Source organism: Manis javanica, chromosome 9 (assembly GCF_040802235.1).
Source record: "Manis javanica isolate MJ-LG chromosome 9, MJ_LKY, whole genome shotgun sequence".
Classification (NCBI taxonomy): Eukaryota; Metazoa; Chordata; class Mammalia; order Pholidota; family Manidae; genus Manis; species Manis javanica.
In genome coordinates this window covers 7,992,467-8,011,334 of record NC_133164.1, presented here as the reverse complement: position 1 = coordinate 8,011,334, position 18,868 = coordinate 7,992,467, and the positions used below count along the sequence as shown (strand labels likewise).

The 18,868-nt window shown below is 46.6% G+C and overlaps 1 protein-coding gene across 2 annotated transcripts; it reads right to left on the bottom strand.

Moving 5' to 3' along the window:
* Positions 1 to 33: 33 nt before the first annotated feature.
* Positions 34 to 18,297, bottom strand: METTL21C (methyltransferase 21C, AARS1 lysine). 2 transcript variants are annotated; one of them, XM_037024774.2, is made up of 5 exons: positions 13,636 to 13,753; positions 11,402 to 11,535; positions 8,334 to 8,485; positions 5,472 to 5,589; positions 34 to 4,399 (listed from the first exon to the last, which is right to left on the bottom strand). In XM_037024774.2, the coding sequence occupies exons 2-5, from the start codon at positions 11,523 to 11,525 to the stop codon at positions 4,005 to 4,007; spliced, it is 789 nt and encodes a 262-aa protein (XP_036880669.1). In that variant the 5' UTR covers positions 11,526 to 11,535; positions 13,636 to 13,753; the 3' UTR covers positions 34 to 4,004. The 2 variants fall into 2 exon arrangements, with proteins under 2 accessions (XP_036880669.1, XP_073068485.1); XM_073212384.1 differs by lacking the exons at positions 11,402 to 11,535; positions 13,636 to 13,753 and adding an exon at positions 18,111 to 18,297.
* Between the last annotated feature and the right edge of the window lie 571 nt (positions 18,298 to 18,868).

The window sequence follows — 18,868 nt, the reverse complement described above, 5'->3', positions numbered from 1 at the left end:
AAACTCATCATGAGGTAAATCATAGTGTTTCTTATGAGCTTGCAATTATTCATATGTTTCCAATTCTTACATGACTAACTTTTGTGTATGTTTAACTTTTTATTATTACTATCTTTTTGGCCACCATACTTGGTTCTCTCATCCTTTCTCCATAAAATGAACAGACACACATAGATAATATTAAAAAGCCTCCACTCACAACAAATGTGTTTGTGTGTGTGTGTGGTTTTTACATTTTGTTCTGTTGGAATTTATTTAAATGACCTCCCAGTAATCTTGTTTAGGCGTTCATAACTTTCTTTGGGTAATTGACCCCTTTATCTGATAAAAACATTAGAGCCTTTATGGAAAAATACAAATATGCATGCAAACATTTGCCCCAATTCTGAGCCATCTAGAGCCGAAGTCCATCCTGAAAAAGCCATATGCATGTTCTCACACACACACGAACTTTTACCTATGTATACACAGGTCTCTCTATATACAGGTTCTGTCCAGTAAGACTGAGAAGCTCAGAAGGGGCAGGGGGACCTCCTAAGGTCGTGCTGCTGACTGACTGGCTGATGGAGCCCATCTTATAACCTAGGTTTTGCCATTCCTACTAAGTACTACCTGCTTGCACAGAGCCGAGAATTTTTGCCAGTTTCCTCATTGCTCATTGACAGAGAAGAGGATTTTTGGAGGTGCTTTTTCACTGACAAAATCATCCACCATTTTCACTGACACACTTTAAGCACATGAATTTAGTATTTGATTTCAATGTAAATGTAATTTTAAGGTTAGAAACTTCCTGATAATACATGTGTTTAGAAATGCTACCTTCTGAGTAATGTCAAGATACAACAAATTCTAGGATCCTTCAAATACGATGTTTTTACATAAAGTCACTATCAGAGCTCCCTGAATTTCTCGCTTTATTCCTCAGATTTTGGTCTTCTCTCCTCTTTCTCAGAAGGAGAAATTAAGCCCATGGTGGGTCATGGGTATACTCTTCAAGAAAGCTAAGGAGCTCCAGGCCCCGCTGGCAGGCCGGGTTCTCAGCAGCCAGAGGGCGGGTGCGGCCAGTGGGCACGCCTCTTGCTGCCGCTGAGGAGCAAACGTGAGGTGTGTGGGGGAGGGGTGAGTAGTGGAGCGTCATAACAAGGTTCGCTACAGCATGAAAGTTTGCAAGTGTTTTTTAAAGGCTCTGGCTCTGTTGTAAGCAGAACTGCATCTGTAATTACTACTTCCCTCTTCCATGGGGCTAATGTCCTCAGGTGATCCAAGCTTGGAATGCAGATTAGTAAATCTGCTATGGAAATAAGAGGTAACGCCATAGACTGGCAGACCTTCTTTGAACTGTGATCCCTGGGAAGAGCGGGACTCGCAGCCACTGAGGCCAGACAGGGACAGCCCTTCAGAGCTGCCGTGTCAGCCTCCGCTCTCCATCTCGATCCCACTGTGCCTCCTGGGTGACCGCTGGACCCACGTGAGCTCTGGAAGAAGGTGTCCTCAGTAAAAGCATTGCTGTTCCTGTATGATTAGATTCATACAGGGAGTAAAATGGTACTTTAAAAAGCTCAGGGCTGTTTGATTTCCTGGTAATGGTGGCCAGTGTTTGCACTCAGGGAACAGCTGAAAGAGCTAGATGAGGACTTTTTTAAAGAAGCCCCGGGGATGGCACAGAGGGTGTGCTCAGTACTAGTCCTAAGGCCCCATTCCAGAGATGAGAGAGGCAGCTCCCAGCTGTCACTGGGAGGGGTTTTGCCATTGTGGCATTTCTCACTCCTGTCCCTTGGTTTCTGCTCCCCAGGAGGACATCTGCTCTTTGTCCTGGAAAAGTGCAGCCTGGTCTCCTTAAGCTGCAGGAGCTGCAAACCTCTCTGCCCTCTGATCCTGGCTCAGACCCTGACAAGCCATGCCACTTGTCCCCTTGGGCCTCATCTAGAAAATTTAAGTAGTGTATTCAGTGTGTGGCTGTTGCAGCTCGAAATCATCTAGTTTGGGTTAAGGGAGTCTTTCCCTCTGCAGCGACTCAGTCTCTTACTCTCAGTGGCCCAGCATTAAAATACATGCTTTTGTCTTTCCCCGTAGGATCCACATCAGAGAAGTCTGGAAAGGAGGGGTCCTCTCATTCCCCTACTCTGCCGAAAAACTTTTAAATAGAGAATTTTTAAGGGATAAACAACTTAAGAAATAAGCTCTGAAAGTTTGTTGGTCTTGACATAGTGAACATGAGAGAATTACACTAGTAATAATAGTAATAATTGAACGAGAAAACAGAAGAAGAAGGTGTAAATCCTGCTCTACCAAGGGCTCGGGCCGAGCATGTAAACACATTGACCACCAAATACCTTATAGACTCAGATTCTAATAGGCAGCATCAATCAAAGAAAACAGGCAACTAAATCTTTGGGATTATGTCTAGGATGCTCATTTGGCCTTTAAATGTATGGACAGTTATATGAATAGTTTTATAGTTTGCTTTAAAGTTTAAGAAATACCAGTGTGTGTGTGGGTATGTATTAAATGCCAATGTGTGCTAGTATTAGCAAATGCTAATTACTGTCTAAATTGTTAGATATTTAAATACTTTTTGATTTCTTGTAAAGCAAATCTTCCCACCAGGTTCTTCAAGAGTGCCTTGATTCGTAGATTTCTCATTTTTATAAAATTTTAGAATCAGCTTGACAAGTTCCACAAAAAAAATTACATGTGGCTGCACAATCTGTTGATCAATTTGGGGGAAACTGACATCTTTAAAATGTCTTTCAATGCACAAACTTGGGATGTCTCTCCACTTAGGTTATCTCTAGTTTGTCTCAATATTGCTATAAATTTGTGTACAATTCTTGCATATCTTGTTAGATTTATTCTGAGGTATTTAATATTGTTATTGCGAGATCTTTATTTAACTTTCATTTTCCAACTATTTGTGATCAGAATTTATAAATACCATTGAGCTTTATGTATTGGCATTTCACAACCTTGCTAAACTCGTAAACTCCAGTAATTCAACTGGGGATTATCTATAGTTCCAAGGGTCAAATCCAACCCACAGCCTGGTTTTTTACAGGGTCCATGAGCTAAGAATGGTTCTTACATTTTTATAAATAATTGTAATATATACAGATATACACATATGTCTACGTATACATATGCATATATGTAGAAAAAGTATGTGTCTGTAAAACCTATAATATTTATTATCTGGCCCTTCACAGAAAGTTTGCAGACTCTGGCTTACATAAACAATCATATCACCCTTGAATAGTGTCACTTTTATTTCATGCATTCTAAATTTTAATTTTTCCCTATCACAAAGGAAAGCTTTTAATATTTTATAATTGTGACTTTTTTTTTTAGATTTTTGTAGACTTTAATCAGAACAAAAATTCCATTCTTTCCTACTTTTCTGAAAATTTTAATCAGAAAGAACAATCCAGAAATCTAACTGGAAATGGTTCTCAGCAATTGACAGAGGTGAGTACTTGTTAAGTAAATTCTCTTATGAATTTAATAAGACAATATCCATTTCCTTGTCCAGTACTGCTTCCATACTGTTCTCTATAATCCATGTTCAGCCTATAGCTGCTTTTCTGTCACTCAATATCCTCTCCCATTGCTATAATTAAAGTTGTATTAAGGAGATTCTTCAAATTAAGATATAAGGACCCTGTCAAGCTCAGTTTCAGAAAGTGAGAAAAGGATATTGACAGACTTAAAACAGAAATAACATGGGGGGAATCTACTTGTTTATTAATTTATTCATGTAAAATTTACTAAACATTTGAGACTTTTAGAAGCCAACAACGTTGCTTTTTATGTTTTCATGTTATTCTTCGAAGATACTTAGATCGACCTGATAATCTTAGATTATTTTAGAAAGCTGCTGTCATACTCATTCTAGGTATGCAAGTTGTTTTTATGTCTTTTCCTCAATTTTATAAAAAAGTCTTTTATTGGGGCAATTTGTAACACTGCTCAAAAGACACACTGATGTTCTGAAAGGCATTTTGTTGACTTTACTCCCATTTTAGTGTTCCTTTAAAAAGTTTGACTGATGACTCTGGAAATTCAGCCAAGAGTATTGTATCGAAAACTTGCTTGAACTTATCTAAAAATTCATAATCAGTGCTGAATCGGAACTTGTTTGCCCAAAGCAACACGGTCCCTGGCTGGCAAAGGTACAGCATAGTGCTGAGCAGCTTGTCCAGGAAGTAATGGTGATAGACCACGTCAGAAGCCAGGACATAGTCATAACAAAAGGTTGCCTTGGGGAAGTGTAGTTCCAGGCTCTCTCCCCATACCAGCTCTTTCACTTCAGGCCGATGTGCAGAACGTTTCAGTGTGTTCTTTAAAAGATTGTACTCAAGGTTTCCTAGGACATCAGGCAAATCCGTTGCTGTGACTTGAGCTCCTAAGAGAGAAAGAGACAAGTTGTAATAATTACCTGGAAACATTTGAGCAACCACAGTGGACATACATGAAACAGAAGTGCATGAAACAGAACTGGGCTCCTCAGCCTTGGCCCTACGACATAGGAACTGGACATATTTGGCGTGGTTCCGGCTGGGTAGTTCTTTCCAGTGGGGGTGCCCTGCTCTGTGCACTATGCCCTCCATCCACAGTAGCATCTCCCCCAACCCCCAGTCGTGATGATCAAAAATGTCTCCAGACATTGCCAGATGTCCTTTGCAGGGCAAAATCACCTTTGGTTGGGAACCACTGAAATTGCATAGTGTGGCCATCTTTTAAGGAACTCTGTAAGTTATACAGCAGAGCAGTGTAGGGAGATTTCAAGATAATTAGCTAAACAGAGTAAGATTCCTAGCATCTGCTTAATATAATAATCATAATGTTTTTCCTTCTAACATTGCACTTACCTGAAGATGTTTTTCTCTTATATGAAGTATTCATTCAGCACCCAGTTTTTGTTCTACAAAGGATGGTCTATTTCACATGACTCCCCAACCCACCTAAATTCATTAAATTCTTAGGCATTTTAAAGTAGGGGACAAGGGTTCACAGAAAGGGTCACCATATTGCCAAGTTGGTTTAAATAGAGGAACTCTAATAGTCTAGGCAGAGGCATGCCAGATTGGTACCCACATCTTGTCCAGGAATTTATAATCTGCATTTGTGGTATAAGTCTGTCTGTACCTTGGATTAACTCACTAGTTTCTTCAAATGTTAATTGTAATATTGGCAATGAAAATCAGGAGACAGCAAAGCACAGTTGTTCACAATAGGAATTCTAGAGTCAGACCTGCAGAATTTCAACTTCATCACATGGTAATGAATGGATTGAGTAAGTAACCCCTCTAAAATGCTATCATCTTATTTCTGAGATAACCGTAGTGATAACATTGTGGGGGGTTCAGCGAGAGGTCATGGCCAAGTGCCTGAAGCTAAGCCTGTCGTGAAATAGCACTGGGGCCAGTGTCTCAGTGAAGGTCTTTTGAAACAAGGTCAGGAATAAGCAAACAAACCTAAAATACTGGCCACAATGGAAACAAGGCCTGGTCCAGCACCAATTTCAAGCACTTTGGCATCCTGGAGATTCAGTTCTTCTGTGTGTTCCTCCAAATACTGACACAGAGCTGTAGCCTAGAAAACACATGTAGTGTCACCTGGGTATTGGGACACGAAACCAGTAGCGACCCCTCCCCCACCCCCAGTGGAATTCTAAAAGGCGTGCTTATAATAGTTACAGGTTATTGAGGGGTTCCTAAGAATTAAAATATATGTGCAATCCCTATTCTCTGGATATATAATATGCATCAAAGGAACTGGAGAAACAGACTTGTCAAATTGACTCAGGATCCGTGTCCAGAACTAGGAGGTGAGCAAGCCTAGGAGGAAGTGAGCCCAAAGAACAGCTACTCCCACTCCAGCTCAGTCAGGTCCCCCTGTGCCTGCCGCCTTTACCACTTACCTCCTGGCTCCTTATCAAAGTCCAGGTTGGCTAGAAGTGTCTGCTACACTGGACAGCGGGGCAGTATCTATCTTAAATAGGCACCTAAGAAACAGACTGTCAGGTGGTGCCACACAGGCTCGGGTGCACATGCAGCCCTCCCAGGCCTGGACTGGACAGGGTGCTTCCCAGGGCTGTGGGAGGCCCTTCCTAGGGCTCAGCACTGCGTTTCAAACAGGAGACAGTGCTGCCGGCTCTCCACAGCTGTGGCCACACTTTAAGTAGCAGCAAGGCATTAAAACATGTGAATAACTTATGACCACTTTTTAAATGGGAAAGCCGACATCCCTTTCTTCATTCCCTTCCACCTGTGCCTTCTGACATTTCTATGAAGAGATAAAGGGTATCTGCTGGGCACTGATTCACCGGGGGGTGTCAGCAAAGCCTTAGGGTCGGCAGGATGGGGGACAGCTATGCCTCAGGAAGTTGAGTTGGGATGTGAATCCTAGGATGGGAATGGCATGGAATTCCTCCAGTCTGCCGCTACTTTGAGCTTTATCTTCCTATGGCTACTCTGGACTGGCGGGGATATGCACTTTCTGTCTGGGGCCTAGGCTGGAGTGGGAGGTCAGGACTGCCTGGGACATGCCGCTCCCACAATGGCCAGTGGCAGGGGTAGCAGAAACTTCACCCTCCACTCCACCACAGGTCTCGCCCTTTCGTCCTCACATGCCGAGGAACAGCATGTGGTCCTCTCCTCCCCCTGGGGCTTAGGTGGTGGGGCAGGGGCAGGTAAGCCAATTCTGAACTGCAGGAGGGCGAAGAAAGGGTTCCCGGCAACGGTGTAGGGGAAAGGGCAGGGAGTTGAAGGGTGAGTGACCACAAAGAGGAGAGGGTCCTCCATGAGGGCTGGCAGGTGTGTGGCAGGCAGGGTGGGACAGCAGCAATGTGCGGCTCCTGTGGAGACGGGCAGTTTGGGGGAGAAGCAGCTGTGGTTCTGGAGGGGAAAGGATCATTATTTGCGAGGAGGGGTTTCAATATTAGGGTGTCTCTTAGAGCCATCCCCGGGACATGTGCTCCAAGGGGGGTTCTGAAGCGATGGCTGTGGGTTTCCTCAAGTGGCCCCCATGCCTTTCTTAGGAAGTGCTGTGCCCTTACCCACTCCCCTCCCTCTGCCATGTTAGCAAACTCTGAAAGCCACTCCCAGACGGCGCGCTCTCCAGAGGAAAAGCGTGTTTTCCCTCTTCTGCAGCTTTTCACAAAACTGAGGTCCCGAGAGGCCAGGGTTTGGTGCCTGAAAGGCTGGGGCCGTTATCAAACTGTCCAGTGGACAAATACCCGCTTTCCATTCCTGATCTCTGATACCCTCACTGTTCTTGTCGGTTCGCCAGATCTGGTAGGAAGCTGTGGAGTGGTTTGGTGGTTTTCAAACTGGCCAAAGAAAAGCCTTCGTTTGAAGGAATCTCACTTCCATGCAATAAGGGATAAAAACTGGGCTCGCTTTGCTGGCATGGGGGTGGGTGAGGGGTCCTAGGGGCCTGGAGCCGGTTGCCTGGGCCCCGTTGGCCACCCCCTTACCCCACCCCTGCCTTAGTGCCCAGCAGGCCGGGGCGCTCCACGGAACCTCTGACCAGCCTACGGCAGCAGGTCTACACCACCTGGGAGCTTGCAGGAAATGCACGGGACCCAAAGCTCCCGAGTCAGAATCTACGTGTGAACCGAACCCCTATGACTCAGCCGCTAACCCCCCATCACCAGAGCCTCTGAGCTGAGAACCTCTGCAGCGACAAGAACAGCCAGCCGGCCCCCGAGGCACTGCCCAGACCCCAGTGGACGGCTCGGCCAGCGCAGGACCTCTGAGCGTAGCGGCCCCCCGCGGGAGGCGGACGTGCCAGCGCCTGGCAGTTACAGCGAACCGAGCCGCCCCTCGGCCTCCCAGCCAGCTCAGGGAGGCTCGCGCCGCCGCCCCGTCTCACGCAGGGAACGAAGGCCAATGGGGTGCAGAGCACCGGGGAACCCCGGAGAGCCGACACCCGGAAGAGGCAGGCTTCCTGACTCCACGTTCAGAGCTGCCCCTCCGGCTGCTGCCCACAAGCCTGGAGCCAAGGCGCTTCCTGCCCGAGACAGTAGCGGCGCCCCTGGCGCCCAGGCGCTCCTGCAGTCTACACTCCAAAGACCTCATTTTTTTTTTTTTTAGTTCACATGAATTTTTCATCTTACTTCCCAATGTATCCAATTTTATTTTAGTGTAATAAATAATGCTGCAAGGAACAGAGCCCAGCGGAGGACCAGCGAAGGAGGAATCCCTGGGGGGTCAGGAGCCCAGGCCCCAGCCCACCCCCGGCCTCAGGTGGAAACGCCCCCTGGGAGGGCCTCGGCCATGCGGGTGCACCAGTGTCCCAGGGGCCCTGACTCCCAGCGGCCACCGCGCTCTCACCCCCGGCCACACCGTTGCTCCGTAACTCTCTATCGATTCCTGGAGGACGATCTTCTTGCCGGCAAACGCGTAGTGCTCCTGCGTGTAGCTGGCGTAGTTCGTAGGAACAAATTTCAGGAGGCTCTGAAGAGATTGCTCTATCTCGTTCGAATCTGCAGGGCAGAAGACAGAAGAGGTTCCATGATCTGCTGACGCAGTGCAAATATCCACCAGGGACAACTGGTAAGAGGGGAACCAGTCAAGCAAGCTTCCTGCAGAGGAGGGTTGGGGGAGAGGCCATAAATGACCACACTGCAAACTTAAACAGGCCTGAAATGGGTGACAGGACACGAATCCAGATGGGACGTTTTTTAATACGATGAAATGCCAAAGGTTGCTTAGTTTCCTCTATTTAGCAGAAGACAAGAGGGGGAAGATAGGGCACCCATCCAATGGCAAGGAAAAGCTGTCTGGATAGGGCCCTAAGCAGACAGGGACCCGGGCTATTTTTAGGCCTTGAAGTAAAGTAACATTCCCACATGCTGGCTGGAGCATGTTCCTTAAATGCCTCCTACAACTGCTCCTCAAAAAATTCCCGTCAACCGCAGAGGGGCCGACTCAGTGCGCCTATGGAGGCTGTCAGATGGGCTGCAGCTATGAAGTTTCTATTGCCTTAAATACATCTTCACACTCATGACCCAATCTCATGGCTCTCAAATATCATATAAAATGAGGGGGAAAGAGCCTGACTGGGGCTGGCATCACAGAAGCACAGATTACTGCAGGCTTTGCAGAGCGTCTAGGATAGACAGGGCCATGAGTACAGGCGTCAGAAACGAGGATGCTGAGCACAGAGAAGCTGCCTGAAAGCTGTCTTTTTACCTGACACATGCCAGGGACGTTTCAACCACAGGTGGAATAAGGGCTTTGGAAAATCGCCCAGAGTGATGAACTAACATTTGAGGTGCTCTGATCAGAAATTACACACTCAAAGTGGAAGAGGCGGCGGCAGGGGAGGAGGTCGTGAATGCAGGGTCAAGGATGGCAAGTCTTTGACGAAGCCTAGCCAGGTCTGCCCTCCGAGGCAGGTGTGACAGGCTACCTGAGGCGCTGCTGATATCCATGTGCATGGGGGGGGCGGGTCTACACTGCCGGGCTGCCCAGTGTAACAGCCCACGGCGGGCAGAGCACAGGCATTTGGAGTCCACTCTTAGGAATGTTTACCACAATTTGACCACATCTATTGAATTCAATTACAAAGACATTCAGGACTTGTTTAGTATGTGTTTGTATATATTTTTGTTTTGTTTTTCAAGAAATTCCTTTCTGTCCTATTTTACAAAAAAGTGTCAGTATGTGGCCAACTGGGAAATGGTCTTTGATGGCAGCACAAACGAGGTGGCAGGTTGTAAGCCAGCATAACGATGTGTGCAGCCTTCAAACTCCTTGGCTCCGTTCTGAGGTCGTGTGTCCTACAGAGAATCCTCTGCGTTGGCCAAGAAGGTGAGCTTCCACGATGCTGGGCTTCACGGAGCCTGTAAGGCCCTGCTAATAGGTCTAGCCAAGGCAGCCCTAAGCTGCGTCCATTCCTGCCTTGGGCCCTGGAAGGGGCTGGGGCTGAGAGGGGCATGGCGGGGGAGGAAAGGAGACCCGTGGCCCTCGCCTGCCTGTGAGCGTGAGAAGTACTGACATCCGAAAACACCAACCCAACATTCACGACGGACCAATAAGGCTCACTTGTGCCCTAGGCGGACAGGCTGACTGAATGCTGTCTCGGGGAGCACAGGAAGGCAGAGAGCAGACCATGGTGTGCCAGTAAGTGTTTAACAGTCAGTTTGGGGCGTGAGGAAGAAGCCGTGATCTGCAGGGTTGACAGTACCTTGGTGTGAATACTCCCATGGTGGCGGTTCCGAGCTCCCAGCAGGCAGTCCCCGGGAAAGGATGCACAGCAACCTGCTGTTAGGGAGCATTTCCATATGGATACCCACAACCTCCAGGCCACAGATGATTGTAAAATGTAGCGAAATAAGTTATGATGAATTGTATTTATTACCTGAGTTTTCCAGTATACATTTGCCTTTTATATGATCTACTTAATTGTAAGTTTACATAACTTAAAGTCCAATAATGGCCATGTTTAATAACCAGCTCAAAAAATTCCTAAAATGCAGGAGCGGGCACAGGCCAGTCAGGTTAGGGCTGGAGTGCATCATCACCAGAGGAGGTGACCGGGAGCAGCCGGACCCTCAGGGACTCCTGCAGGCCCACCCTGGCCTAGACGGGCCCTCCTCCCCTCCCTCCTGCATGTCACCAGTCAGGGACTTAATTTCTTTTCAAAACTACAGGAAAAGTCAGTGGGCTGATTTTGAATGGCTCGTCATTTCACAGCTTAATAAGCTGATGGCTATGCTTTCCTGATCAACACTGTGAAGAAACAAGGGCATATAAATATTTCCCCTTAAGACCCTTTTATATGTTCTACAAAGAAAAAGAAATTTGTGCTTATTGCACATGAAATATTTCATGTATTGTACCGCACTAGACTGATAGGTTTAGAGAGATCAGATTTTAGAGATAGGCATTGCATTTTTATGTAAACAGTTAAGTAAAAATCCTAGTTTAATAGAGCTGGAACATAATTTCACCAAGTTAAATGACTGTAAATGTTTTAAATGCTATATCATGGCTTTTCTGACATCATTTTTTAAGCCTATTATTTATTTACTACTGAATCCTGTCCTAAAATTTAAGCGCTGTATGATGCAGCTGCCAGGAATACGTTTTGGTGAAGAGTAGAAACTAATCTAGATTTCATTTCTTTTTAAAAGTTCTCGTCACAAAAATATAACAATCTTGGATTTATACACGAGGTAAAACCAACTTGTGGACTTTGATAAGTAAATAATGCCAAAAGAGGAATTTCTTTTAATGCTCAACTTCTGCTTAAATAAAGGTATTTTCTATAAGCTTCATTATAGGAAAACCTAGAACTAAAAGGAAATGAAAATATTTGTCACTGAAGTTAACTGGAAAAATGCCATCCCAGGCAAACAACCAAGAAGGTGCTGGGGTGGGAAGAAGGAGGTTACCTCCTGGGGGTCCGCCGGTGCCATCTTTCTGGAGAGCCCCCTCCTCCGGCTCTAACAAGACATCTGGGGAGCTCAGTGCCTCCGCAGGGCACCCAGGCTGCTTGGAGCTCAGACACACGTCCATACCGGAGCGGCTGGAGCAGAGAGAAAGGGGCAGAACCCGTGGCTCAGCCCAGGCTGGCTGAGTCTCCTAGAGGCTCTAAAAGGTGTAGCTATCATCTTAGCATCTGCTGAGCCGAAAAGAACACCTGTTTTTCAGCTTAGTTCCCAGCTGAGCCCAGCTGCCCCCCAAGGAGCTGCCATCCTGGTTTTGCAGAGCAGGAGACCACTACACATTACTGCACCCGTTCTGGGCATGAAAAATCCCCAAACAGAGCAATTGTGGCCAAGGGACAGGCACTACATTCCTGGGGACTAACATGTCTTCTAATTGCTTTTGGAACTGAGTTAATCAAGAAAATCTGGTCCAACAATAAGAGCCATTGGGGGCACCTTGTGGATTGAGGGGTCAGTGGCATCATAGATGAGAAGCTAGGATTTGGACCTGACACAGGGCTGCTGCCTTTTCATCTGAGGCTTTAGTGCAAAATAGAAAGCACTGGGGCCAAGGGCCAGGCGCCTGATTTGGCTCTGCACTCTAGTGCTTGGCGACTCACTTAGTCCCCTCCATGCTGTTTCATCATCAGCAAAAAGGGGATGATAGTATCTGCTGAGAGCAAAAGTCAGAAGCCCAGCACAGGAAGCCTCACGGATGCAGAGCTGGAGGCCGGCTGCTGGGATCACTGATGGGCATCGAAGGAACAGCCCCTGACCTTGGCAAGTTGTTGTCAAGCTCCATTCCTGTGCTTTGAGTTTATTGATTCATCTAGTCCTCAAACAAAGCCTGTGAAGTAGAGGCTATTATTATGCCGCTTCTCGGAGGAGAGAAATGCCAGCACAGAGATGAAAAAGCAGCCCAAGAGCATGCAGCTGGCCAGTGGCAGAGCTGGGGGTCAAAGACTGGAGGTCCAGCCGCAGAAGCCACATCTCAACCGCAGTTCCAGTTGCCTTGCACCAGCCTTGGGTCTCTTACCTGCTTTGCCCCAAAATTACTCATAAAGTTCAGCTGTCACAGTGACATTTTCTTGTCTTTTTTACAAAATATATATGGCTTTCCTCCTCTGCATTTACTGTCTTGAGTTTACTCTACACACTCGAGAGTTGACCCATCATATTGTTCCAGCCAGCTGGGGAGTGACTAGACTTGACTCTAGCCGTGTTTTACCACCTAGCTGGCCTGAACCCAACACGAACCCCAGCCGCTCAGACACTGGCTTGCTCCAGTGAGCAGACAGACAGCAGGGAGGAGCGCCAGCCCCTGAGGCAGCGGTCACCCCATCCCGCATCTGGACGGGTCATGCGTCCCTCACGTCAGTGTGCAACGGGACTTCAAACGAAGGAGATGGCTGTAAGAGAAACTTCACAATTTCACTGGCTCTAGAATCAAGTGAAATTTCCTCCCGCTCGTATGGCTCACCCAGCCAGCCAAGAGCACCCAGCGGGTCTGTGCTTCCCCAGAGCTTTTCCTCTCAGATCCTTCCCTGCGCCTGCCTTTCAACTTTCCCAACTCCAGGAATTAATTTGCTCCCAGTCGCAGACTGGCTGTGTGAGAGCGCCGAGCGTCTTCAGCAAGGCGGCCTCAGTGCCCGGGGCAGAGCCTGCACGGAACCTCGGCCCTGCCATGTGCAATCCCTATGGAAAATGTAGATCACGGTGGCCCCTGGAATTAAGTGATCTGTGCTTGCTGGAATTAAGAGAGCTGAGCCAGCAGAGCCTCTCACACACAGTATTGCCTGTTCCTCTCGTCTCCGAGGCTGGAGACCGATCATGGACGCAGCCCTCTCTAAGGACGCCCATGCAGTGCCATGGCGCTCTGCACTGAATCCAAGACATTTCTTCATTTTGTATGCAAGCAAAGGAGAATTGTTTTCAAATGCCAGGTGGTACTTTATGAAATGAAGCGCTCATGAAATGAAATGACTCCCTCTCCCATCATTACAACTGACTTGAGAAATTATTGACAAGCAACATGGAAAATAACTATAGTAATCTACCTACTGTTTGTTATTAGTTGGACATATCATATGCTACATATCATATGTTAGTATTCAATCAAGAATTGGGAAGTCCTAAAAATGACTCCTTGTTAGTTCCTACAAAATAATTCCAAACTGTTAGTTCAAGCATATATTTACCTTAGGTAGCAGATGAGATTTGAAGTTTCTGTGTACCCTTAATCCCTAATGTTTTATATAGATCTGCACCTGAAAGGATTAACATTTTGTGAACAAAGCCAGCCAGTGGGAGCCCAAGTTATTTAGGGTAGCATGACCCACCGGTACTCAGACACATTACTTTGCTAGAATTCTCTCTCTCCCTCCGTGTCTCTCTTTCTCTCTCTCACAAGTTCTCTTTCTCTCTCTCTTACACACACACACACACACACACACACACAATCTTTGCAACTTGAAATGAAATCACCCTAGAAAGATTCAAAAAAAAAACACTGCAGCAGAACAGAGGCTGTCCTCTCTGGTAGTCAGTTGCTGTGATGTAGTTTGACTCTGGGCTCAGTAGCCAGACTGTAGCTGAAGGAAGCAGGGTGCCTGCCTTGGACTCTGCCTGACCCTGATTCTAGCAGCCAGAAATAACATAAGACTCTTCCAAGAGGAAGATAAGAGAATAATTCTCCACAAAAAAGGGCATGAGTCAAAAAAGGCTTACTGAGGCATAAGGGATATTTAGTTGGGTCACCAGTGAGTAGGAAATCAGCAAAACTGATCTATGAAAAAGCCAGCCATTGTATTTTATGTAACTGAAATAAGGGGCCATTAAAAAGGAAGGAGGAAAATCGTGTGCTCATTTGGAAAGGCTGGAAACTCTTAAAATAGAATATAGGGCATGTAAATTAAAGCCATAGGTAAATGGAAATCAAATAACCATTTGGATTTATGAAGGCCACGTTTAACCAGTGAGCTGAACGAACGGTGGTACTGCTTGGGCGGGCGTGACAGCCTATTTTTATTTTTCACTCATCGTTGGCACTCTCTTCTCTGCTGTCACTTTTTTTTTAATATCCGTTTCTTTTAGTTTAGGATCTTCATCTAGATGAGCTGTGGTCCTACGACTGTTAGGTCTTCTCTCCCAGTACATTGAATGAGAGAGGTGGCCTGGAGTCCTTCCCAAATCCATCATTCTACTGCCAAGTGGCCCAGTTCTACAACCATGTCCCAAAATTCTCAGCCTATTTCTACAGGTGTCACCACCCCTATAAGCAGCAGCAAAAAGATGGTCATCATGACAATTTTATAAGTAACTTTAAAAACTGATTGCATTGTGTATGAATATATATACATATACATATTTACATACACATTCACTCTATAAGCATTAAAATAAAAAAAGGACAAAGAAGGAAAAATTTAAATCTTCTTTAATCCCACCAAATAGGCCTAACATTTTTTGGCATCAACTTCTAGGCTTTTTTGTTATAAACTTTATAAAAGCTCTTTACTGAAAAAGAAATTGGACAGAAGCATGTACTTCTTTGACTTTATATAGAATATCCTAGTATTTTTAAGAGTTTCTTTTTAATATTTTCTTCCAAAACCATCTTTGAGATAGCTGCTTTAAGAAACAAACCAGATCTCTACTTCTGGAGCTAGAAAAAGTCAGGTCCGAGGCTCCTAAATACTGGACTGTTCCTAAATACTGGCAATGGCAGAGTTACCTGGAAGCTTTAAAATCTATTGACTCTAGACTCCTAGAAATTCCTGTTCAAAGGTCTGAGGAAGAGCCCAGCCCCACAGCCACCCCTGTGTGTGCAGCACCTGGCACGTAGCTGGAGCCAATCTATAGGTCAGGGGACGCGGGAGTCACTGTCACATGGAGTGCCCTCCCGGGATGGGGGATTGGGCCTCCCACGTGGCCCTGTGGGCGGGCTGGTGGGGTAAGTTCCCGGCAAGCACATTCGGTCTCAGTAGGAAGAACTTTCTGAGAAGCAGAGCAATGGAACAACTGATCTCAGGGAGCCTCGCATAGTGGAAAGTGGGCCTGATGGGGAGTCAGTCAATACAAGCGTGGATCAAAGGCTCATACAGGGTAAACGAGGAGGCTGTGTGTGCTGTCACTCTGCCTTTCTCCAGCAGTGGGGACCTCGGCTTTCTCCCTGGGCTTTTTTCCATCTGAGCCTAGCTCTCAGCCAGGGGTCCTCAACAAGGAGGAATCCCTTCCCCCCTAGGCACATGTGGCAGTTGGAGTCTCTTTTGCTCATCGTAACTGGGGTGGGATGCTATTGGCCTCTAGTGTACAGAGGTCAGGGTGCTGCCCGGCACGGGACTGCTCCTCACAGCAAAGACCCAGCTGGCCCAAAAAAGCAAGGCAGAAACCCTGGTCCAGGCAGTGGATCAGACTTGTCCTGTGGGGCAGAATCCAATTGCTGTGCTCCATATACCGCCGACTAGCAGGGTGATCCCTGCCTCCTCCGTCTCAGTGTCCTCGGCTATAAAATGGGGTGAGTTCGCATTTGCAGTGTCTGATACTTGCCAGATTCCGAGCTGTATCTCCACATAGATCCAACATCGCAGCCTCTGGCTTTGTCTGGTTTCTCCTAGGAGCAGACCCCGAGGTGAGGATTTGAGAGAAAGTAATTTATTTGGGAAGTGAGGAAGGGGAATAATCCAGGGAGAGGACGGAAGCCAGCAATGGGTGTTCTATGCAGCCAGCTACTCCAGGGACGGGCTTGGAAATGCAGCAAAATGCCCACCTCAGAATTATTCCACTCTGGGGTCAGAGGGCTTCTGGGCGTTCTCTGCACCACCCGCTCAGCACAGATGCAGACTAGCAGCCGAGGCACCCGCCGTCTGCGGGCCGTGAGTGTGGCTGCAACAGCGTCTACTCTGGCCCTGTGAGCTCTTCCTACTCCTGCACACAACTGGCGGGGCTGAAACTTTACAGGTCAGACCTGATTTGTCATGGTGTCTGGTGTCTACGAATTCAACAACAAATAAATGTCTTATATTAAATTGGTTGCCCTTCAAGTAGAGGATTGCATCAGCACGGCTCCTTGGAAGGACTCTGGGTCACTCACTGAATCAAGTGGAGACACTGAGCATTGGGGCTTGAGAAATAAAAGGACACAAGGGTGCTCTGCCTGCAGCAGCGATGTCAGCGGTGGGCATTTGTGGGCCTTTTCTTTCAATGGTGCGGTCGGAAGCCTCGCCCACAATCACCTTCTGGCCTTGTGTGACTGTGGCTGAGGCCCAGGAGATGGAGGAAAGGATTGGTATTGGTCTGACTTTGCCCTGAGCTCACCCCGGAGTCACGGCTGGGTATTGTGGGAAGCACCCCACCAAATCGTGAGGAGCAGGAACGGGAACCCAAGGAGGGATGCAGGGCCCTTAACAGGCAGGACTTACGTAGGGCCCTCCTCCCCTTCCCAGCCGCCTGTGCACACACCCTTTCCAATGTCCATAAATACAGCTGGAGACCCATCCCCTCCACAATGGAACATAACCTAAACCCGTTGCTATTGCATCCAGAGAGAAGGGAGCCATTCTCCTCCAACTTGAAATCTCTACTGAATGTCCATTTATTCACCAGTTCCACGCTTCTTCAAAGGCATGTGTTCCCTGGTGACCACAGACAAGAACTTAATTGCTGTTTCATCACTGCTTACCATGGGCTGCTATTCACATCCCAGAATATGAATGAGGCCTGCTGCTTTCCACATGAACTTCCTCAAAAGTTCTACGAAGGAAGGGTTGCTAATCAAATATATGTCCACCATTGTTATTTACAGGGGAGACTGTGGTGGGAATTCACCACCTGAGAACTGGGGTTTCATTGAAGAACTCGATGTAATCTAAACACCCTGGTAACCAAGAATATTCAAGAATGTGATTTTCAGTGTGTTATGCAGAAAATATTTGGACACAGTGAAATGCAATTTCATAATTTCTGGTCCTTCAATTACTTGTTAACACAGTGGCTCAATGGCTCATAACCCTGTCTGTCAAAAACTTGGGGTTGCTCCAGTGGCCCCTCAGGTGCCAGACTTGGGAGTGCCAGGGGAGGGGGCCATGGATGCTGCCGTGGGTGATGTGAGCTTGTACCCGCCCAGCGCTGCAGAGGCGTCGGCATGGAAAGCCTGCCCAGCAGGATCTTCAAGTGGGCCTCTTGTCTGGTTTTGGCAGGGATATGAAGCCAGTGGATTTCTTGTCATGCCGAAGATCTTAAAATAGCAAAATCTTAAAGTAGCTGTTTAAAAACCATTCAGGCAACACTTAAACTTTGTGGACTTAGAATTTGCTTCAGTTTCATTTTAAATGCCCTTTTTATAAGGACAAACATTACCAGTGAGGACGGAAGGGAGAATGTGAGTGAAATAATCCAATCCATTTGGAAACAACAAATGAAGTTATGGTCATTTCATTTTAAAAATAGCACATGCCTGGTTCTAAGCATCTGAGCCGCACTAACCAAATGGGAAGGCATGGCTCTCCATAAATTACCTGCCGCAGACACTGGCTCTGACAGGAAACCAATGAGCCGTCCGGACACTTAGTTGTTCGTGTCTATTTTTAACATGTTCCCAAGCCAGTTCTTTAAACAGGTTTCTCCTCAAAGAACTTTTCTTATTTAAAATAACAATAAAGAGAAGAATCTTCACCTGCAACCATGTGTAAATCACAGTCGGTAATTGCCAGAGTTGATGTCATCAAAACTGCCAAGAATGCGCGGCGTTCAGCTGTATACTGTGATGTTAACCACGCAGAGGGATGTCAGGCTCAGGGAACAGGTGTAGATAAGAAATTCTGACATCGAAACATATATAAAAATAAAGGTTAGTTTGCTAATAACATTTCTCCTAATTTACAATTTAATAAATAATGACTTCCCAAAGCACAACTTAATCCTAGGATAGATGGAACCACATTAATCTATCAGTATGGAAAAACCACAGAAATTCAATTTTAGGAGGGATGGAGGTGATCCCTCGGTCCCAGTTTTCTTGCCTGTCAGTGTGACAGAAGTGACTGCTCCCCACCACGGGCAGATGCCTCCAGTGCCATCTGTTCTCTCCACGTTGCCATCAGCTGCTTGGAAATGGCACTTTTTAGAGGGGCTTAGTGGCAACTAATCATGCTCCGATTTTAGCAACAGCAGTTAACCCGTGTTCAGAAAGGTAATTTTTTCCCAACAGGTTCCAATTAGGAAAGAATGTTTACCTGGTGTAGCTATTCTGGGATGTGCCACAATGGGGAGTTCCTTTCATTCTTTCCCCCCATTCTAGGGCAGATTTGATTTGAGAAACGTGTTCTCATCTGCAGCTATGCTGTCATGGAGTAGGGGAAGTATGAGTGATTATTTCAGTATCAACCCAGGAGAAAGGGGGGAGGGAGCCTTCGGGGGCCAGAGAGGAGAGGC